The sequence below is a fragment of the Lipophrys pholis genome (assembly GCF_963383615.2).
Source record: "Lipophrys pholis genome assembly, chromosome: 22".
NCBI lineage: Eukaryota > Metazoa > Chordata > Actinopteri > Blenniiformes > Blenniidae > Lipophrys > Lipophrys pholis.
The window spans coordinates 1370028-1393947 of record NC_137644.1 but is presented as its reverse complement, the minus strand read 5'-3'; the positions used below and the strand labels follow the sequence as shown (position 1 = coordinate 1393947).

Genomic DNA, 23920 nt, shown 5'->3' with positions numbered 1-23920 from the left:
AGATAGGGGGCAGTGGTGTGAAAAACAGATTGGAAGTGATGAGGAGGGGAGAAAAGTCGTGTGAGCCCCCCTTTCGACCAATCCCCCCCTCCCAGATTGTCAGAGCAGCACGAAAACGCGGTGAGACATCCAGGAAGCATCTCTGCGCCGGCTGAGATGAAGAAGGTAGAGAGGGAGGGTCCATTCCGACACTCCGGGTTCTTATTTACAGGATTCAGGATGTGGATCGTTCTGTCTCGCTCCATCCGCCCGTCGGCCGGCCTCACCTGCCCCTCCGGGCCTCCTTCTCCTTCTCCTTCTCCTTCTCCTTCTCCTTCTCCTTGCCAGCGGCGGGGCTTTTAGGGCGAGCGTCCTCTAGTCATGTGGCCCGGGGATTGGGCAGGTCGAACACTATGGGTGCGTTCATGGGCAGGAAGTTGACGGTGCAGGCGGAGGCGTTGACAAAGGTCGTGGTTCCGTCCGTCATCATACCGTAACCTGCAGAACAGAGCGGAAGCACAGTTTTATTTCACGTTCTCAAGGACTCACTGTGTTCTCACTGGCTCCAGTTCCTTTGAACTAACGTTAGATGAAACAGAAGTAGAATACAGATAACAATAGATAGATGTAGGGCCGCACGGTGGTGCAGTGGTTAGCGCTCTCGCTAAGTCTGACCCACCCTCCCACAGTCTAAAAACATACATGTAAGGTCAATTGGTGATGCTAAATTGCCCCGAGGTATGAGTGTGTGTGGTTGTTTGTCTCTGTGTGTTTGCCCTGTGACAGACTGACGACCTGTCCAGGTTGTCCCCGGCCCTCGCCCACAGTGGGATCGGCTCCAGCACCCCGCGATGTGAACTGGAACAGCGGGAAAGAAGATGGATGTATAGATGGATGTTCCCTGTTGTGTTTGTTCTACAAGCTGCTGTTCTTTTTAATCAGTTAATTAGATGCCAACAGTACAAAACTAAATATCTAGTATTTGCTGTGAGCAATAGTACAGTCACTGACGATCTGCACAATCTTTTGTTTCACTGATTGAGGATGGAGCTTCACTTTTATTTATTTATTTATTTATTTATTTATTTTTTTTTTTTTCTTCGCCCTTGTCCTGTTCGGCAGCTTGGGCCAACAATATGATGTGATTGAGAGCCTTCGGAGTCAGAACAGATTTTGGTCTTGCAACAGGGAGAGACCTGGAGTCTCCTCCTGTTGCCTTCTCCGTCAGAAGCTGGCATGGCTGCCGTACACGACCGGGGGGGAACGCACAAAGAGAGAGAGAAGAGAAGAGAGAGAAGAAAGTCGAGGGGGGAGGGGGGAGGGGGGTGGGGGGAAGGGGATAACATACAATGTCCTTGTTGTGCTACATATATTATTTGCAATAATCACACTCATCCAAATACTTTCCAACTGTTATTAGATTGAACCAGCCTGAGCAGCTCTATCTAGACAGTAAGATGATTTCCTAGATTTAACCAGCCTGAGCAGCTCTATCTAGACAGTAAGATGATTTCCTAGATTTAACCAGCCTGAGCAGCTCTATCTAAACAGTAAAATGATTTCTTAGATTAACCAGCCTGAGCAGCTCTATCTAGACAGTAAGATGATTTCCTAGATTTAACCAGCCTGAGCAGCTCTATCTAGACAGTAACGTGAAGCAGGAACATGAAATAACAAAGAGGCAACAACAAAAGAGGAACATGATTTTTAAAGTTTGAGCAAATGATGACAGACAACAAGCAACTTCAGAAGCACCTTTCGTGAGGAGTGAAAGTGTGTGTGTGTGTGTGTGCGTGTATGTGAGTGTGTGTGGCTTGTCCACTGGGTGTGGACTTTTATTTATAATTTGACACCAGCTTCATAATCATGCTTGTTTGCTCAAACTGAATCACTGTAGTTTAGTCATGTGACTCATCACTGACAACGATTTGATACGCACCTCGATACGCCACCAGCGATACGATACCTCAGCGATTCACTGAATCCCCTGGCGATTCAATACGATTCGATATTGATTTGATGGCGATTCAATTCTACACAATGCGGTTTGGTGCAATACGATTCATTCAACATGTAAAGAAATTATACCAAACACTGAAATAGAAAATAAGAAGCTGCAGTTCCATATGGTACTAGAGGCAGAAGGTTTATTCTTTGTTCCAATCCTCATAAGCAGCAAATTTAATAAAAAGTTCACATTTGGCTTATAATCTACTAGAACTTCACTTTATCCATTTTCTTTTTGTCCTCGTAAAACAGCACGACACAAAGAACAGGCCTTGTCACAGCGCTGGGATTCTGAACCAGATTCAACATAAGGAACAGGAACCGGTTCCTCACATTTGGAACCAGTTTCATCACACCGTCACAACCTCAACAGTAAACAGTAAAACAACAACAGCACTCACTATCAATGAGTAACTTGAAGTGACACTTTCAATAGTGTAACGTCCATATTCCTGTCTGCCAGACAGATTCTAAACTAAGATTTCAAATAGAAATTATACAAATGATAATAACCTTTTACAATTAAACTGTAAATGCCACTCTCACTGCTGACACCTAACTTGGTGGTTTATTTCATGTGCCTTTTTTTTTTTTTCAGAAACATTAATTGGTCCACATGTTCAGGAAAAAGCAGAGAGCGCTCTGCTGTCACAATATCACTTGCTGTTCAGAGGGAACACTTGTTGCCAGTGTACGGTTTAGTAGCATGGCATTCTTTATATATATATATCTATATCTATCTATCTATCTATCTATCTATCTATCTATCTATCTATCTATCTATCTATCTATCTATCTATCTATCTATCTATCTATCTATCTAGCGATATCGATATCGATATCGATATAGATATATATAACATTTCCTTGGTGTACTTCTTCCCACTCCTTTTCGGACATGCGACCTGATCATATTTTACTGCTTTACTGCTTCACTATTCATTATTTGATTGGTGATGTGTGTTGATGATATCTTTGGTTGATTGGTTGCCCTGCTGATTTTGATATTTGAATTAAAGCACGTTCAAAATCAAAAATTTTATGAAATATACAGTATATTTCACTTGTAGAGGGGGAATAAGCTCAAACTTTTTAACGATTAGCAGCAGGGATTTCTTCTCCTTTCATGTACTTTTCTCTCCTTTGAACATTGTTTGGAGTGAATCAGTCTGTGGAGCTGCTTTTCTGCTCGTTACACTAAAACTGAGATGAAAGTTTAGACAGCTTGATTGACAGGGGAACAAAAGAAGGGAAAAAAGCAGCTCAGTGTAAAGAGAAGATGCTCTAAAATCTCTGCTGGAGCGAACTTGTCGGCTCACTAGCGCAGCACTACAGCCTCCTGAATGCTGCCAGTCCAGATACTTGTGCAGATGAGGGAGTGTTACCATCGTTTCGAGAAGAAGCTCACTGTGAATTTTAGTGATCTTTTTTTTGGTTTTTTTTTTAAATAGGGCTGTCTCTCTGTATTTCTAAATTCACATTATATTATTAACACATGATCAATGTATATGATCAGTTCCACTCTCTTTTGAGGAGAGCTTCTTCCTCCTCTACATCTGATCTAGTTTCTAATCTGGGAGTGTGGGACCCCCTGACCTGATAACCCTGGATTAAAACAGCCACGGTGGGCTGGGGGAGTCGCCCCTCTGCCCTCACTGGCCTGGATACAGTTCTGATGGGATCGGGATGGGCGGGTTCAGGGTTGGCGGCTCAGCACTTCTACATGTTTTATCACTCAAACTAAAAGGAGACGACTGAAGCGTGTCTGTGTGTTCTCCCAGGTTACAGTCTGGGAATTACATTTCTGCTTTAATTAACTTAGAAAGAGCCAAATCGAGCTCTGTGCTCTGGATGAATTTCACCATGTGTAAGTGTGATTATCTGACTTATTTCATCAAGAACAGCAACAGAAGAGAGTTAGCAGGGTCACATTGTAAAGAGCTGGAGTTTGTGTTAAAAGCAGAAATAACTTCTATGTCAATAAGCGGAGTATCGTGGGCCCTCCCCTACATGACCTCATGGCCCCGCCCCTACGTGACCTCATGGCCCCTCCCCTACGTGACCTCATGGCCCCGCCCCTACGTGACCTCATGGCCCCTCCCCTACGTGACCTCATGGCCCCGCCCCTACGTGACGTCGTGCCCCCGCCCCTACATGACCTCATGGCCCCGCCCCTACGTGACCTCATGGCCCCGCCCCTACGTGACCTCACGGCCTGTCCCTCCATAGAGACAGACAAAGCCGACGTAAAAGTTGAAGAGGGACTGGTGATTGAAGTTTATCAGAAAAACACAATCTGAGGAGAACGCAAAGCGACATGCAACTCTTTGAACACTCCTCAAGCCACAACAATGTATATGTCACCGTAGATCCTGATAACTGTTATCTTTTATCACAAGCATGGGCAAAATTGCCCGTTTCACCAGAGGTGGCTGTAGTCTTAGCAGAAGGTCTGCCGTCGTCAGTAGCCATACCATAGACAATCTGTAGATTATCTGTTGCAGATTAAGAAAAAGCAAGCAGAAAATAAAGGAATTTTCTTTGATGTATGTCGTGTCTGAGACCATGGTGGATAGAGAACCCTCACTCCCATACCTTCATGAATGTGTCCAAACACATGGAGTTTGGGCTGGACCCGCCTCTGGACCGTGTTAAGGAGCTCCATGCACCCGACACGCTGCATCTTCTTGGGGACCCAGTCCAGAAACCCTGCAAAGTAACGTGCAGATCAGACAGTGGTTGCAGATGATGGAAAAATTGTTCACTTTTTCATACAAGCAACAGAATGTTGGGGTGAAGATTATGTTTTTGTCTGTGTGTATTTATTTATTTCTTTGTATTATTTTACCTAATTTTCATAAAAAATTATTGACCCGAATTTGAAGAATGGTTCAGAGAGGATTTTTCATCATTCAGGGAATAATCCATTACATTTTGGGATCGAACAGCTCCTGGGGATGTAAGATATTTACTCCAGTGGAGACACGCTGGAGCGCCGCTCTGAGCTGTCAGTCAGGGCTGCTGTGTGTCGTTAGCCGTCTGCTAGCACACTGCTAACTCCCCTCCCCACCCCCTGACCAACTTCTCCACTTTCAGCCAATCACATTCCAACTCACTCTGACAGTTCAAGTGACAGAAAAGAATGGGAAACCAACAGAACATTGTCATTTAACATTAACATTGCAAGGTGGCGTTGGCAAAGGTGTGCTGTTTCATCATCTTAGGATCAAGAAGTCTGATTCTGAAATCAGAAAGGAGCTCGAATCACTTTAAACTGTTAAAACAGCATAAATGGGACCAGAATATGTCACTTCTACATAAATGTCATTCACAACCCCAAACAACTATTAGCAGTGGTTGATAAACTTGTGAAAACACTTATTCAGAGCAGGTGGAGCTGCACAATGCTGAACATATTAAGATGAATTTGTAACACTGGTATTGCATCTTACACTGACATTTTGTGAGTTGTTGGCAACTCTGGGCAATTGACAGAAGTGGAACGATGTGGTTGATGTTCTCAGAGCTGGATTGTGATCTATGTTATCCAGTGCAGCAGTGGTGAGCAGACCTTTTCAAAACTCTGTTGGGCAGACCACACTTTCGTCGGTATACATAGCTACGACAACATCTCCCAGTTCTGGTGATATCTCCAGCATTCTGTCATAAGATAGTCAATTATCATGCAACATCTCTTGAACATCAAGAACTCCTCGTGAAGGTTCCATCAAAAAATTATTTGTGATTCAGCATGTGATGTCCAGGGATCTTTGTAGCTTTGGCCGGACATCTCCAACTTGTGTGCTTCCAAATCTGGTAGCTCTTCCAGGAGCCTGTCCTTCAGTCTATCTGCATTGACCTCTGGAGATAGAACACCAAGATGCTGCAGTCGCTCGCTTTACAAACTCACTATATCTGTCATTGTGGACGCAGTAGGCCCTTCTGTGTTCAGCTTGCCCTCAGCATTAAATGTTACAAACTCAGAAAATGCAAGAGCATACACATCAGTGATCCTGTGGTTTTCCAAGCTCTTTGCCCTTTTGTTTAGATTTGCCTTCTCTTTATTGTACAATGCTGCCAAACAAGCAGCATGATATTTGAGCTCTTGGACCACCACATCACCAGCACTTAGTAATGCCAAAAGACATCCATCATTGAGATTTTTAGAATGTTTGTTCAATTGCATTGTCATGGCTTGTCTGAGCTCAGAGGATGAGGTCTCTTTTCCGCAGAGAAAGCACATAGGTACATACATTGTTTGGTATCAAGACTGATTATTCTCTATTTTGGAGGACATTCTACATTGGCAGCTTTGTTTTGAGCCCTTGCCAGTTTTGTGTTGCTAAAGGAGTAACAGCGCCTTGCACGACTGCCGCCTCCAATGGAGTGTGAATGGGTGAATGTGATGAGCTATGTAAAGCGCTTTGGGGCTGCTGTCAGCTAAAACGCGCTATATAAGTTTGTCCATTTATCATTTATTTTGAGGGTTTCTTCAAGGCCAAAACTACATCAAGACGGGTAGGGTCTACCTTTATTGGTAATTCATTGATAGATTGGAACAAGGGTGTGTTTTTGGCAATCAGAGTTCCCATCCTATACTCAAAATTAATATTTCATTAATTTAAATTCAGCTGTGGGTCGGCACTGCCTACCCTGCCTACTCTGACTGCACGTCACTGTTGTACTTGTCTAAAAGAGTACTATTAACAGAACAATGATTTATTGAATCGCTGCTTTACTAATGTTTATCTGAATGATTTCAGTTTTTCATTGAATGTAAAGTTTGATGCTTTTGGAGGATTCTCTGTACTTTCATGGCTCGATGTGTCTCCATGAGGGTGATGAACGTCACGTCTCTTCAAAAAGCCATACATCACATTTTTGAACGGAGCGCTTCATTTTCAGGATGCTCATCTAACGACAAACTGCACATCGCAGCACAAAACAAAACACTTAGAAAGCTGCCGTGGAAAATAAAGATCAATCAAAGCCACACACAGACGCAGACTTCACAGTATGTGTGACAAGGATGAAGCACGGAGTGGATATGATTTAGGGGCCACCTCGTCAGGAGGGATGCTGTTGATGCTGAGTCAATAAAAGCATCAAGTCAGAGGAATGAAATGACTGAGGAGCTCGTGCCTCCATCTTTGCTGCCGGCTGTCGCTCTGTCCAGACAGGAATAAGAAATAGAGCAAACACAAAGGAGGGAGAATGAACAAAAGAACAAATGAGAAAAGAAGGTGAAGACAATGATGGCGAGAAGCTGCACGCAATGTGCCCACAAGAGGAACTTTTGATTGATTAGACAATTGTTTTGTGTGTGTGTGTGTGTGTGTGTGTGTGTGTGTGTGTGTGTGTGTGTGTGTGTGTGTGTGTGTGTGTGTGTGTGTGTGTGTGTGTGTGTGTGTGTGTATTTATATAAGGAGTCAAAATTAACTCCAGTTTAATCCATCATCATGATTAATCTGATTAAAATGTTTTAACGCTATCAACCCATCTGCAGTGCAGAATGAAGGAATGTGTCCACGAGGTCCGTCAATTTTCTCACATCAAATTCATCGTCCATGTGAAATGTACCGCGACACGTTCCGAGCTGCGTTGCGTCGTGTCGCATCGGCCCAGAGCTGCCTGAAGCTCATTTGCATAAAGCAGAATCCTGCCAACGTTATGCAAATGAGGCGCAGGGAGCAGCGGTGTGAGGCAGCGCAAAACTTTTATAAAACCTCTAAACTCGCTGTAGTGGAACCAAAACCTTGTTGAAGTTGATGAACATTTAGTGTTTAAGGTGTTTATTAAGTTTATACAGCAGTTACAGCAGTACGTGTGTGAATGTGTGTGTCGGTGGGTGAATGTGATGAGCTATGTAAAGCACTTTGGGGCTGTTGGCAGCGAAAAGGTGCTTGATAGGTGAGTCCATTTATCATTTATTTATTTATCAAATATATATTCCCTTCTTTCATGAGTCTGTTTGCTAATGTAAAATAAAAGGCAATTAATATATATTAAAAATGAATTATATTTAATCTTGATTTATCAAAATTAATCACAGCAACCCTGTGATTAATCTGAGTAAAAATCACTTGGCTGAACGCGTCGACTCGATCCATCAATTTCTTGCATGAAATTCATTCATTGAGCCGTTATGGGAGTGCTCTGGAGACAATCTGCCGAGTGGATAGTCATAAAATGTTTTAAGAAATTCCCCCTGGGATTAAAATTGTACTCTGATTCTGATGAATATTATTCTTTAGAACCTATGGAGTGAGAGGGGTATTACACAAGAAGTTTATCGCTATCAATCCCCGAAGAAGATGAAATGTTTGACTGTATGATCTTAACACTTTAGATTTGGCCAATCAAATGTGTCAGCGCTTTTATGATCTGCTAAATGTTGTCTTTATAAAGCAGAGGATTATATTCTAATCCACTGCAGGTTGGCAGGTGTTCATGTGAAAACATTCTGACTGAAACAAAAAGGTCTCGACGCAAAAAACTAGTCTTGAATCGTCAAAGGCAGTACAGGACATATTTTAAAAGAGGAGTTCTAAGTCGTTAAGTACAATTCAAGGCAAGATAAGATAAAACCTCCACATCTCACTGACCTCCTCTTTAGTACCTCACTGACCTCCTGAGTACCTCACTGGCCTCCTTAGTACCTCACTGACCTCCTTAGTACCTCACTGGCCTCCTTAGTACCTCACTGACCTCCTTAGTACCTCACTGGCCTCCTGAGTACCTCACTGACCTCCTTAGTACCTCACTGGCCTCCTTAGTACCTCACTGACCTCCTTAGTACCTCACTGGCCTCCTGAGTACCACACTGGCCTCCTTAGTACCTCACTGACCTCCTTAGTACCTCACTGGCCTCCTTAGTACCTCACTGGCCTCCTTAGTACCTCACTGACCTCCTTAGTACCTCACTGGCCTCCTTAGTACCTCACTGACCTCCTCTTTAGTACCTCACTGGCCTCCTTAGTACCTCACTGGCCTCCTGAGTACCTCACTGGCCTCCTTAGTACCTCACCACAATTACACATAAAAACTATCAACATCCATTGGGACAGATTTTATTCTATTTTTTCCACGATGGTACAAGCTCAGTCCGAGTTTCACATCTCATGTCTGCTGCCCTGTTGGCTTTGTAAATATTATAATCTGATGTTTTCATCTTAAAGTTTATGTTTGTAACAATCCAGAGGTTTGTTAGGGACTCCAGGGAAGACTTAAAGATTCTTCATTTGTCTGTTTCACTACCAGACTGCTCCAATCACAGTTAATGGACCCTCTCCTGCTCATCACCAACATAAAAACTTCCATGTTCTTGGCTGGCAGTGAATCAGCCAGGCTGGGGGAGTAAATCTTTCTATGCGGGGGAAAAGAGAGAGGCCACGCTTTTAGTATCAGTTTGAGCGTAAAACGTCTTAAAACCCTAAGTGTCTTCTTTACAAGTCTTGGAATCTGGTGGAAGTGAAGTGAGAAGTTTGGAGGGCTTTTTGTGTCTCGGGGTATTTCGCTCTAATTTGCTTCTTGTTTTGAAAGCAGCTGCTGCTTTGGGCACCGAGCCTGTTTTGTCTTTTTTGTCTCACTTTCTCCCATCCTCGCTCTGCTGTTAACTTCCTCCTCGCAGCCAGATAAAGAGGCCATATTTTCCCTCTGCCGCTGCCGATCTGCAGCTTTATCGCGCCTCATAAAAGACGGCGGTGTTTGCCGCAGTGCGAAACAATGTCTCGCTGGCTGTCCCTTCGCCTTGTCTATCATCTCGTCCACAGTGTACGTCGCATTAAAGAAGTCGTCCCTTCCCTCGTCCCCGTCCTTCTCCTCCGTCTCACGCCGCTCCCTCTAGTCCTGCTCAGTGTGTCATGCATTAGTAGCCTGCTGTCGCTGCTCCATATGCTGGCGACTTACGAGCAGATAGCAGGAGACACTTGGCTGAGCTGAACGGAAAATAAACGGCGGCGTTCGGAGCCGAGACACAGACACAGAAATCAATCACACACACTCGTCTGAACACCACAGCTGCAGCGGGAGATGAGGTGTGAAAGTGTGTGTGTGCGACAGAAACAGTCAGAAAGAGAAAAGCATGCACAGGATGTCAGTTAGCATCTGTGTATGTTGGCGCGAGGATGAAACAAGCCGCGAGGTGATTATTAAGAGGGCTAATAATCTGGCGTGGGAGAAGTGTTTTGAGGCAGAGCGGTGCGAGCCGGGTGAACGTCGTGAGTCACAGCTCTGATTAGCTTTGCCTCCCATTCATGCGCGCGCTACGATTCATCAGTTTGCCTTCACGGCCGAAGGAAACCTTCACTGAGAGCGGAACAGGTCTGGATGTTGGTGTGTGATGTGTGTGTGTGCGTTTGCTCAAATGCCAGGGGTGCAAAAGGTTTAGCATGGGGCCCAAAACAAACCCGCCAAAAGGTCCCATCCAAATAGTGGGACCGTCTTATTTTAAATGTAAAGTTACTTGTTTCTAATGTATTTTAGTGAGATTACACGACACAGCATGAGAGCTCTGCTGCTCAAGGCTGTGATTCAAGATTCTGGGATGTTTGAGACGTTCATTTCTGTACATTTGCGTTTCAAGCCGCTAAGCTAGCGCCGGCATGCTAACGCTTCTATGCTAGCAGTGTTATTGGATGTTATAGTAGGATAATGTAGTCTTGCATCCTGTTAAAACCCGTTTCCTGGAGCTCTGATGAAACTCACTGTGATGTGATGGTGAACAAGGTGAGTCATGGTGAGTCAGACAAGCAGACAAATTACATTTCTCAAGTCTGAAATAAAGAAAAGCAGGAAAGTCCAGAAACAAACTCCCACAGAGTAACTTTGATTCTCACTCAGTCTGTCTGTCCTCAGGCTGATGGCCGCATCGCCTCACTCGGTATGTTTAATGGGATTACTCTGACGGCCATAAATAATCAATAAAATCAAAAAAAGAAAGGGTTACTGTGCCAATTTGTGCCTCCACAGATGTGACACATTCTGTCACAGACATGTGGAACATTAATCAAAGTGTGTGTGTGTGCGTGTGTGTGCGTGTGTGTGTGTGTTTGTGTGTGCGGGTGTGCGTGTGTGTGTGTGTGTGTGTGTGTGTGTGTGTGTGTGTGTGTGTGTGTGTGTGTGTGTGTGTGTGTGTGTGTGTGGGTATACATGCAAATACATTGTGCAAATAAAACATGATAACTGCAGAGCGAGTGCACAATCTGCATAAATGAAGTTAAACGTTTGTTTCAAATTCTTATTATACAGTAAATGGTTATTTAACTGTTCTCATGAGGTTTGCAATGATTTTTTTTCCTTTGGAAGATTAAAACAATTAATAAACTGTAAAAACTTCCGAGTAAAATTAAGACGTATAAGTACTGACTCCTCACTATTTAATATTTCATTAAATAAATTAACCATCTTTGTTTAGAAAAAAAAAACAAAAAGCATGCTGAATATTCCCACATTTATCTACAACAGCTAATTTACACATATATTAAAGTAAATTTAAACTAATTCGACTTTTCCGGCTTATTTATAATATTAAAAGTGTTCAATATAACAACCAATCTAATCACCTCAAATTCTTGTTTTTTTTTAACATTTTAATTTTTTCTCTCAGTCATGAAGAATTTGTATTGATCCTCATTGCCGGTTCATTTTTTATTTTTAACTAAATTCCCACTGTGTTACAGTTTCACTGGCCTTAAACCCGTGTGTCAGTGTGTACTCGCAATTATTGACGACTGAAATATTATCCGGAGGTCAGTCAAATGTCTTCCGGGTGTTTGTTGTGCATTAATGAACATCTGATGAAAATCTTTTGCTACTCTGACTTTTCTAAAATGAATCTTCACGTCCGTCACTCTGGAAATCTCCTCCTGACTGTCTCTGAAATATCTCTCCATTGTAAACATGGTCATAGAAGTAAGAATTGTGAAGTGAACAAATGTTTAAGTGAGGATGCTTTCCCCGAAAGACTTTCAGTTGATACTCTCTTTTCTATGGTGGCCCAGAAGGTCCCAACACAGAGAAGTCACAACACAAAAGCAGAAGTCACAACACAGAGACCAGACAACACAAATAGAAAAGACACCACACAAATGCAGAAGTCACAACAACAATACAAACATCACAATGCAAATACAAAATCCCAAATGTAAAAAGTCACAAGACAAACACAAAAGTCACATTACAAAAGTTGCAACAGAAATACAAACTGTAAATTCAGAAATCGTAATGCACATACTTAAGTCACAACACAAATGTGAAGTTTCAACAGTTTTAACACAGAATGTGTCTGTTTATTTGTGTTTTGTATTTAAGTTGGCACTTTTTTTTTTATGTTGTGACCATCATACTTTTCAGCACTACATATATTATTTACTGTATTATTCTGATAATTACACCGATGTACATTTTGAGTGTGTGTAGCTGTCCTTCATATTGTCTCCTACGTCACCTGCTCCATTCTCTGCACACTCTGTCATGAGGAGGCTGTTTTCTTGTATTATTACTAAACTGGAGGCCTGCACTCCGGAGCAGGATTTCTCTCGGAGGTAACATCTGTTACGTTATAAAGTGAAAGTCAGTGATCACAATGCTGTCTGTTTATACCGTCTGATGAGAATAATAGTGTATAAAGTTACGCATTAACAAAGTCTTCAGTTTTCCAGTCTTTCTTTCTGGCTGCAGCAACAGTGATGATTAGAATTCTTTATATATTTGAATATTGTCAGCTCCACCATTGTGTAAGCTGCTCTGCAAGGTTTTCCATTGATCAGACGCTGGAATCGCTGCTCTTTTTCTGTGACAAGGCACTGATCTTGATGGGAAAAGCCTGAGTTGAATCAGCGAGTTGATAACCTGCTTCATAGTAACAGTTATCAAGGACTGCAGATACCTGGGTTTGTCAATCCAGGTAATGGAGAGAGTATGTTTAGCCCGCTTCGTAGTACAAGCCTCCGATATTTCCCAACTATAACTGAAGTCCTAACGGTGGAATCCAGATTGTAGAATAAAGATGATTATCATTTGTGAGCTTAATGATCTCAGTACAATCCTGCTCCTGAACCCACTGAGCTCCTGCTCCCGCCCTCCCAGGTGTGTGTGTGTACAGGTGTGTGTGTGCAGGTGTGTGTGTGTGCAGGTGTGTGTGTGTGCAGGTGTGTGTGTGCAGGTCAGTCCACACACTGACTGTCAAATGAGATCAGCAAAGCCTGAAACATGTTTAAAAGTCACACACTGTGGAACCCAAGCTGCAGCACAAAGTTCCGTTTGAAGAGCTGCTCTGAACCTTTAAACTGCTGATAGAAGCTCTCAGTGAGAAATCTGTTTACTTTTATTTATTCAAAAAGGCACAATTTAAAAAGATCATGAGAGGAGATCATGACAGAAATGAACCAAATCGACATTCAAACTAATTATTCAAAAACAAGCTCAGTTAATACCTATCACCTATAAAGCACAGCAGCATGATGTGTTATTGAGTGTGTCCTTGTTCCTATATACTACGGGTCACCACTAGGGGGACCGCGGTGAAGATGCTGTCCCTTACTGGCCCGGACCCACCTACAGCCAAAACTTAGGATTTAAATCCTGAAGGGGCGCGTCTTTTGGAACCGGCGCAGATTTGGTGGTCTTTAGTGCAGCGGTGTCAGATTCAGGTCCTGGTTGGTCCCCAGTTGGTCTGGTCCTTTCCTCGTCCACTGGGACGAGGAAAGGACCAGACCAGTTGCACGTGAGTTAAATCGTAATACGTGATACCACACAGCCAATTAAATCTGTTTATTTCAGAGGCCAAACATTGTGATTCTACAAACAGATGTGAGATTGAACGTTGTAAATGAAATGAGATGGAAGAAAGAGAAAGATAGCCAGGAGAGACATTCAAAGGGAGAGACAAAGACGTGTGAGACAGAGTTGTTTCTGTTCATATTTCTCACTGGCACCACTAAACCTGTGTCTCCTTTACTCAGAAAGTCTCACTTATTAAAAGTGGCAATGTAAAACAAAACATAAAGGATTTGAAGAGATTTATCTCAAATCAGAAGTGAAATCACAGTAAATCAGTCGTCTCATCGGCCAGTATGTCCAATACACCAGGATCCTTCTCACATTCACATTCATTCAGGAGTGTCTCTATAAACTGATGGTCAACTTCAGCAGCCGTTTTAACAGTTTCAGCTTGAGACAGCAGCTCAGCAGAGAGGCAGCTTTCTCCACGAACATAATCAAAACTGAATCTCGGTTCCAGAATCAGCACTGAGCTCCTCCACCTGTGTGTGAGAACGGCCCTGACTCCATTGAAATCCTGTAAATGGGTTTTATTGTTCTGACGTCAAAAACTGTATTTGAACATGCACAATTTTAACATTTTAAAATATTAATGTATTAATAAATTTATATATATATATGTATATAATTTTTTATTTTTTTTTTAAATGTATTTATTTATTTATCTATTTATTTTGACAATAAAATGAACCTGACCATTATTTAGTAAATGAGAGAAGATTATAAAGGTGGTCATTTAAATGTGTGTGTGTGTGTGTGTGTATGTATGTGTGTGTGTGTGTGTGTGTGTGTGTGTGTGTGTGTGTGTGTGTGTGTGTGTGTGTGTGTGTGTGTGTGTGTGTGTGTGTGTGTGTGTGTGTGTGTGTGTGTGTGTGTCTGTTTTGAGCTTCTTCCCCTCTCCCTCACTCTTTTCCCGGTTGGCCTGTCAGGAGCCGTTGGCAGGAGTGAGACGTTGCTGGATAATGACCTGATTCTGTTCACCTGTGGTGCCGGGTGGAGTCAGTTCTACTGATGGGGACCCACACTACTTAAGCGGGGTCCTGACTTCCCCTGGGGCTGGACTGTAGCACTCCAACCACCAGGGTCCTGACTTCCCCTGGGGCTGGACTGTAGCACTCCAACCACCAGGGTCCTGACTTCCCCTGGGGGCTGGACCGTAGCACTCCAACCACCAGGGTCCTGACTTCCCCTGGGGGCTGGACCGTAGCACTCCAACCACCAGGGTCCTGACTTCCCCTGGGGGCTGGACCGTAGCACTCCAACCACCAGGGTCCTGACTTCCCCTGGGGCTGGACCGTAACACTCCAACAGTGGTTGATCAGTGAGTTTTGAGCCACTCCAGCGCCGGCCTGTCTGCCCGTCAGCAACCTGGCCCTGGAGTCTCCAAGCACAAACCAACTTCAGGTGGAAGTACCATTCACCATCAGAGCCATCCATCCAGTTGGAACCGAGCTTCTGGAGTCTCCTCCACCTGCAGCTGGTGGAACTCGCTTCACCCTGTTCCTAATAAACCCGCTAAGCTCAGTTTTTGTTTCCGGCTTGCTTCCTGAGCCTGAGCCTCAGAACTCCACACGTCACAGTACGCTCCAGCCAATTTGAGCTCAGCAGACGGTAAACCTGCTGCTGACGTAGCCTTAGTACTTAAGCAAACCGTAGCTACAGAAACTAAATCTACAAGACGCCCTTCTCCAGAGCCTAACTGAAACTAATCGGGCCATACTAAATCTGGTTTCCCAGTTAACCACATAAGTTTCCAGTTTATCCTCCCAGCTAAAAGCCAGATCCCCCAACGACCTCCGTCTCCCACGTGTCGGCCACAAGACCGTCCCTGAGGCCTCCCTCTTTGACCCTGATTCTGTCCCCTCTGACTCAGACTTGGTTCCCGTTCCCGATTCCTCCCTCTCTGACTTGGACTCAGCCCCAGTTCCTGATTCTGCCCTCTCTGAGTTAGACCGGCCCTGGTTTCAGATTCTGCCCCTGTGACTTGGTCCCGGTTTCAGATTCTGCCCCTGTGACTTGGTCCCGGTTCCAGATTCCTCAGTCTCTGACTCAGTTTCAGATTCCCTGCTCTCGGTCTCAGTCCCAGCTCTACAATCTTCTCTCTCAGTCTGGGCCATTGCCCGTTCTCTGCCACCTTTGGTCTCGGATGCAACTAGGGGAGGAGAGCAAATTCTGATTCTGTTCACCTGTGGTGCCGGGTGGAGTCAATTCTACTGATGAGGACCCACACTACTTAAGCGGGGTCCTGACTTCACCTGGGGCTGGACCGTAGCACTGCAACAGTGGTTGATCAGTGAGTTTTGTCTTGGCTTTTCTAATCTGGCTTCTGATCCTGTTCCTCTCCGTCCTAGTCTGAGGATCCTACTCACCTCTCTGCAACTCCAGCTCTGGCCACCTGCATGTCTGCAACCTGTCTGCCCATCAACCTGTCTGCCCATCAACCTGTCTGCACTTACCCATCAGCACGCACTCACAACCAGCAACCTGGCCCCAGAGTCTCCAAGTGTGTGTTGTAATGTGTGACTCACCCAGTGGGGGGCAGTGTGTGACCAGGATGTCAGTGTTGTCAGGGATCTGGTTCCATTTGTCCAGCAGAGCCTGACCTCTTGGCAGGTTAAAGCCCCAGCCGTAGTACCAGGGCTGCCTGCGTACACACACACACACACACACACACACACACACACACACACACACACACACACACACACACACACACACACACAGTTGGTTAATACACTCAATGTAAAAAATGAGCGGCCTTGCCCAAAGGCCACACAGGTTGCTGAGGATGTCGTCTGCTTGGGAAAAAAAAAAAAGTTAAACATAATCACTAAATAAAAATATATGTATAATACACTTGAAATACACAGTTTAAACTAACTTGACAAGTTTTCTCTTAAATAATGAAAAAGTGTGGCAGCTGTAAGGTTTCAGGCTGTAAAGGTCGGAGAGGCAGCGCCGCAGTTGAAGCTGCAGTCTTTAGCTGAAGAGGTCGCCTCATAACGCGGCTGCATTTGCAGTTATCTGCTTTGACATTCTAACAGGAGTCCAGAATGTTAATACATTGCTGCTTTCAGGAAGCATGCGCATGGATGGAGCTATAGACCGACTGAAAAAAGCTGAGGTCTTCCTCATCAGCCACAGAAACACTTCATCTGTTAATGCCAGAGGAACGTGTGAGGACATGAGGACATGAGGACAAGAGGACAAGAGGACATGAGGACAAGAGGACATGAGGACATGCTGCCCTAAAGCAGGACAGACTCTGACCTACCAAAAGACAGTTTTCCTATGAGACTCCGGACGAGCAGCTCAATACTGCACCGAGGAGAAACCCCGTTTGTTTTTTCATGCAGTCATTGATGTGTGCATTTCATAACTCAGCGAGAACAGAAATGATGAGTGACATCATCATTAAGTTGATTGTTCTCATAAACCTCCCTGATGTGCCGCTTCCTGACCGGTGGAGAGGTGTCACAATGTGTTGTGGAAGAACTGATCGTAGAAATGCAATCTTTTCCAAGTTGGCCCAAATGCAAAATGATAACAATTTAACTTTTTTATTTGAAGGAGAAAAATACCAAGGAAGTATTTCACAATGTGTGTATAGCACTGAGAATCCCCGCCACCACTCCACTGACTGTGTGCTGAGAGAAGCGTCTCCAAACTGCAGCTGATTAAAACCTATTGGACATCTTAACGTCTCAGAAACGGACTGGCATTAATTAATCAAGAAGTGTTGAAACGAATTTCATTTGATGAAATCATGGATGGATTTGCTGCTCGGAATTCCAGACGTGAAGTTTTAAATAACATTGGAGGTGTTAGTGTGACTGTCTCACTTCACAGTGCCTTGCTCAATGTGGTCATTGTTTTTAAGAGTTTTGTGACTGACCCCTACAATCAGACAGGAAAGTTCTTTGTGCTGAAACTTTTACATTTGATCTTTGCTTTATTATTACAATTCGTTGTATTTCACTGGATTGTTGTGTAGCTGTGTGGTATTGTGTCGTCTTGATATGTAAAATAAATAATAAAGATGTGGGGAGCAAAGTTCCACAAATGAGCGAGAGCCATACAGCACCTCACTCACATCATCAATGATTGATGATTAAATAATTCAAACTCACTGACCTTTCATTTAACTTAACACAACTCAAGTGACAACTTACTGCCTGATGTGTCGTCCTTTTACTGTCTCACTGTGCCGTCACCCTCCTGATGGGAGGACACGGGATTCATTTCTGTGTGTGTTACATTAAACATCTCCTTGATCACAGTTTGTCAGAGCTGGACGCTCCGTGACGTGGAGCTGAGGGATGACTGGGCATGGGAGGGGCGAGAGGAGGAAGACAAGGAGAAGTGGGGGGGGGGGCTTGATGGTTGGGGCTTTTGTCCCTTTACTTTGATAGCAGACGCCTCGGGTGTGAGTGACGGTGAAGAAATTAACATGTCACTTACAATCTGTGCTGCGATCCATCTTCCTCCACAATGGGATCACCGACTGTGTGTGTGTGTGTGTGTGTGTGTGTGTGTGTGTGTGTGTGTGTGTGTGTGTGTGTGTGTGTGTGTGTGTGTGTGTGTGGACGATGGCGTCCACTGCCGCCAACCCCACTTATTATAAATTGCTGAGTTCAGTCACTTGAAACGCCAACTTTATCGCCACAGACACACTGCCTGACGCGTCACTGCTCAGTCCAACATCTGATCAGGGTTTTTCAGAATACTCTCCGTCGTGTGTGTGTGTGTGTGTGTGTGTGTGTGTGTGTGTGTGTGTGTGTGTGTGTGTGTGTGTGCGTGTGTGTCTGTGCGAGCAAGACTTCAAAGACAGATGGAGAGACAGGAAGACAGGCCTGAAGATGGGAGGAAATACCTGTCTCTCCCTCCCTCTCTCACTCTCTCTCTCACTCTCTCTCTCTCTCACACACACACACACACACACACACACACACACACACACACACACACACACACACACACACACACACACACACACACACACACACACACACACACACACACACACACACACACACAGACCTCTTTAATTGAGAGAAGCTCTAAATGGCGCCTCGGAGGTCAGCAGAGCAGTGTGGCTGGGTGCTGGAGTGACGGTGCATCATGGGAAATCACGCCTCTATTTGGGTCCGATTAAAATTCCATCACTTCTCGAACATCAGAGAGGAAATCTTGCCGAGGAATGATCTGACGCTGCCCACCAACACAGACTCAATAATTCACCCAGTGAATATTAAAACATTTAGACTGGCCTCAGCATATTAATGGGCCCGTGGTATGTAATATTCATGTTCATCAGAACACCGACGTCTCAATTAAAGGGGAATGAGCTTTAATGGCAATTGATGCGAGTGAGGACGATGAGGGGGGAGGCTGTGAAGAAGAATCCCCCCCAGCTGCTGCCTGGTGATAATACCCAACAAACGGTGATTTACTTGAACGCAGGAGCAAAGAGAAAGATTTATGAGGACGAGTGAGGAGGAGGATCTGGTAAAGCAGCTGAAGCAGAACTACAGAACTGTGCTGTACTTTTCTATGTATGACTGTGTGGTAACGTTTCTACTGAAAACTGCTCGCCAAAGAAGAATGTGGCAGGAAACGGTTTTCAACTTGACTTTGGGAGTCAATAGAGGGATGGAGGGATTCAGTGTTTGTAATGCTCACTGATAGTGCTTCTCCAACAAAGTGAACATTTACTAACATGTACTTTAGGGAGACACGTCACAATCCAAATGCATCCAAATCTTCAACTTCTCAATTCATTGATTTAAAGCTGTTTGAACCTGAAATAATGTTTTGCATACTAACCATTCTCTTATGGATCTAATTTAAAAAATATACATACTAATTTAGTTTTTTGTCATTTTGTATTTTGATCCAGCCATTTTCTATACCTTGTTCAGGAGCCAATTCCATTGAAATACATGATGCAATAATAATTAAATTATACTCAGATATCGTCTATCTCATCTGCTTTGCACACAAAAGTCTCTAAGTTGGACACACTCCCATCGAAGCTCAGTAAAGTATCTCCTATATATGATTAAGTTAGAAATGAGCAGCACATTTTAAGCAGTATTTTTTTAACAGACCAAGATGTGTTTCCACTTACAAATATGAAATAACATTGATCTCCACTCAGATGATGAGACACAGTAAACAGCGATCTCACAAGCCACCAGTGGAGAATCACTGCTCAGACCCCCCCCCCCCCCCCCCCCCCCCCCATACAGCTCGTCCTCCTAAAGTTCCTCTTAACGGCTGCTTTGGTTTTCTTTCATGTTCTTGATTGAGTTCAGCCATTGTTCCAGTCCAATTTAAAATCATTACATTTATTTGACTGACTGCCATTTCTGAATTTTCAGTCATGTCTGAACCCCCCCCCCCCCCCCCCCCCCACACACACACACACACACACACACACAAAACCAAAAACAAAATAACAACCTTCAGCTTGCATCTCGTCACGTTTCTGTTTCATGTTTCTGGGATAAAGAAGCTTTAAAAAACAACTTTACATCTCTGGAAGATAAACAATGACTAAAGCCTTTACAAGCAAACATTGGAATACCCAGAAGCTGAAATAAAACACACACACACACACACACACACACACACACACACACACACACACACACACACACACACACACACACACACACACACACACACACACACACACACACACACACACACACACACGCACACACACACACACACACACACACTAATTAAAGCTGTAGGGATATAGAGCACGAGTTCTACGCCACAACATGTCAAGTCTGTTGAAAATGTAAAACTGACCAAAATTGCACATTGTTATCATCCATCCATCCATCCATCCATCCATCCATCCATTATCCATCCATCCATCCATCCATCCATCCATCCATCCATCCATTATCCATCCATCGATCCATCCATCCATCCATCCATTATCCATCCATCCATCCATCCATCCATCCATCCATCCATCCATTATCCATCCATCCATCCATCCATCCATCCATCCATCCATCCATCCATCCATCCATCCATTATCCATCCATCCAAACATCCATCCATCTCCTCCCTCTTATCTGTTTCCGTCACCCAGATCACATTGCACCATTAAGAACCTTCCTGCAGGTGGAGAGCCCAAAGGAAGGTGGAGAGCCCAAAGGAAGGTGGAGAGCCCACAGGAAGGTGGAGAGCCCACAGGAAGGTGGAGAGCCCAAAGGAAGGTAGAGAGCCCACAGGAAGGTGGAGAGCCCAAAGGAAGGTGGAGAGCCCACAGGAAGGTGGAGAGCCCAGGGGGAATTGTTATCATGTATGCCCTAAAAGTGTTTCCATAGTGGAAATATTTTTATGTAGACGTCTTTAAAAGGTTCATCCAGCTTGTTGTCATATCTTATATGCTGCTGAGTCTAAACATCCAAGAATTTTATATCTTATAATTCAAAAATGTATTTAAAAAAAGTAGCTGGGATAAGATTTACTACACACCGACACACTTGGCACATAATTAGGTAACTGGTGTCCTGCGGGCTTCACGCAGGTCCACAGGCCCACGGGCCTTCGCCGTGGCTCCAGAACCTTCTCTACAGATGGTGATTCAAGAAGGTCTGTAAACTACAACGGAATCCAATTTCATCACTAATATAGTGTTAGATATTTATTTAAACAATAAAAAATGAAATACAAGTTGAGGTAAACATGTTAGTTGCCTGCATTCCCACTGAATAAGCTGAATCTCCTTAACTGTTAATGTTAAATTAAAATTAAATTCGTGGCTCCAGTTCACATTTCTGTCCGTCACAATTTGGCCCTTTGGAAGAGAAAGTGACATGTTTGTGAGTGTTCACCATGAATAAAGCTGCTTTTCTCCTTTGTGGACATCATAACCGTCTTTTCATCAGTTGTTTGACATTTTAAAAGAGTTTCCTACTTTTCAACCCTTTTTCACTTCACAGTTAAAACAAAAAGATCCAGTTTGGCCTGTATTTGATCAAAGAAGGTATTTTGTATTAGAAAAGAGTATTCTGTATATGTTTACTTAATCATATTATTTAGTTGCTTTTAAATTCTTAAAATTGATTTGATCAAATTGTTTGTTTTTTATTTTGTAAAACAGAATTTCTTTATTCTTTATAATTAATAGTTTGACCCTTCAGTTATTACTCAAAGACTTGTAACAGCCTTGTAATAAATGGTAATAAATACAAGTATAACTAACACCAGAACACCCCTGAGCATGTTTATAGTTCCTATGAGGATATAGTGATTTATACCGTGTTGGACCACGAGCGAGTGAAGCGACAGTACCACAGGAAAATCTTCATTACTGATCGACTCACATTTCAAGTTAAATGTGGCGATAAACTAGTAAAGCATGTGGAAACACCGGGCCCTGTCCTCAGGGACCGAGGTGGAGAACGTTGGAGAACATCTTACAAAGAAACTTTACCGAGCTCTTTAAGATGCTGTAAATTTCCCAAAGGAGAATAAACCCTGAGCTGGAGTCTGCCAGCCATTCTCCTGACAAACACAGAGGCTCCAGTCCATCATTTTGTCAAGTGAGGATTACAGGATCCTGTATAAAGTGCTGCAGCTTGTTCTAATTTGGTTCCATCAATCACTCTGCAAGGGAAGGCATCACTCGCTTTCACAGGCTTTATATCTCATTCTGCAGCGCGTCTTCTCTGTGGCGCCTGCTGTGCCAGGAGAGGAAAAACAACTGGGAGGACGCTTGTCCTCGCAGGCTGTGGGCGTCTCCATCTCGCTTACTAAAGAGAAATAATCTCTCCTCCTGCAGAGCGGCTGACCGCAGCCAGAAGAAACCAGGAGAAGTGAATGTAATTCCAGGAATAACACTATCAGGTGAGGGATTACAGAGAGACACGTGAGTTAACTGGGAGGGAGAGGAGGGAGAGGAGGATGAAGGAGGAGGGGGGAGAAGAGAAGGAAGGAGGAGGAGGAGGGGAAACACAAGGTTCGGGAGGTGGAGGAGGAAGAGGAAGAGGAGGAAGGGTTAGGGCATGAGAGGTGTGGAGCTTCTAAAAGGTTCTGTTAATGTGCTGTTTGTTATGAGCTCACACACACACACACACACACACACACACACACACACACACACACACACACACACACACACACACACACACACACACACACACACACACACACACACACACACACACACACACACACACACACACACACACAGAAAGAAAGGAAAGACAAGAAAAGAAAACAGATGTCTTTGCAGAGAACTTGATCCCCAGGCTCATCTTCAGGCTGCACACGGGGAGATAAACAGCATGGTGACTATTACTTTTATCTCACACACACACACACGCACGCACGCACGCACGCACGCACGCACGCACGCACGCACGCACGCACGCACACACACACACACACTTCACTTAAGGACAGGTGGAAATATCCAAACCTGAAAGCATTGGACCTGATATATACGTTTAGATCACCTTGGACACCTTGACCCCAAAAGCAGTCCCCACCTAAAGAAAAAACCTCTCACAGTAATATTTCGTTGGACTGCCTTCAGCTTTGATTACTGCGGAAGAGTTTTAGGGCCGCTGAGGAAAAAAAACAATTCGGAGGCTAAAAAAAACCCCGGAGAGACGTCTGTCCATCGTCTGTCCATCGTCTGTCCATCGTCTGTCCATCGTCTGTCCATCGTCTGTCCGTAGATGTGAATTCACATTAAATCACTTAATTGTGACTATATCGGGTTGCTGACTGCTGATGGACGTGATTTTACACTGGATTTCCTTGATTAATAAGAACATTTAAATAAGCAGCCGGGATCCGTGTCTTTGTCCTTCGTACTGGACGAACTTCCTCTACAGAACCAGGCAGCAGGCTGCTCTGTCTCCTCTGGTCCTGATACCGATGATAACTGTGTTCCTCTACAGAACCAGGCAGCAGGCTACTCTGGCTCTTCTGGTCCTGACACTGATGATAACTGTGTTCCTCTACAGAACCAGGCAGCAGCTGCTCTGTCTCTTCTGGTCCTGACACTGATGATAACTGTTCCTCTACAGAACCAGGCAGCAGGCTGCTCTGTCTCCTCTGGTCCTGGTACCGAGGATAACTGTGTTCCTCTACAGAACCAGGCAGCAGGCTGCTC

The 23920-nt window shown here is 44.1% G+C and overlaps 1 protein-coding gene across 1 annotated transcript in view; it reads right to left on the bottom strand.

The window, feature by feature from the left end:
- Positions 1 to 358: 358 nt before the first annotated feature.
- Positions 359 to 23920, bottom strand: part of mpped1 (metallophosphoesterase domain containing 1) — a gene marked incomplete at both ends in the record, with an annotated part of 129328 nt that continues 105766 nt past the window's right edge. The window contains 3 exons of the mRNA XM_080492544.1: positions 359 to 477; positions 4582 to 4695; positions 16296 to 16411. Coding sequence (XP_080348670.1) covers positions 359 to 477; positions 4582 to 4695; positions 16296 to 16411 — 349 coding nt within the window. The remainder of the gene's footprint in view (positions 478 to 4581; positions 4696 to 16295; positions 16412 to 23920) is intronic.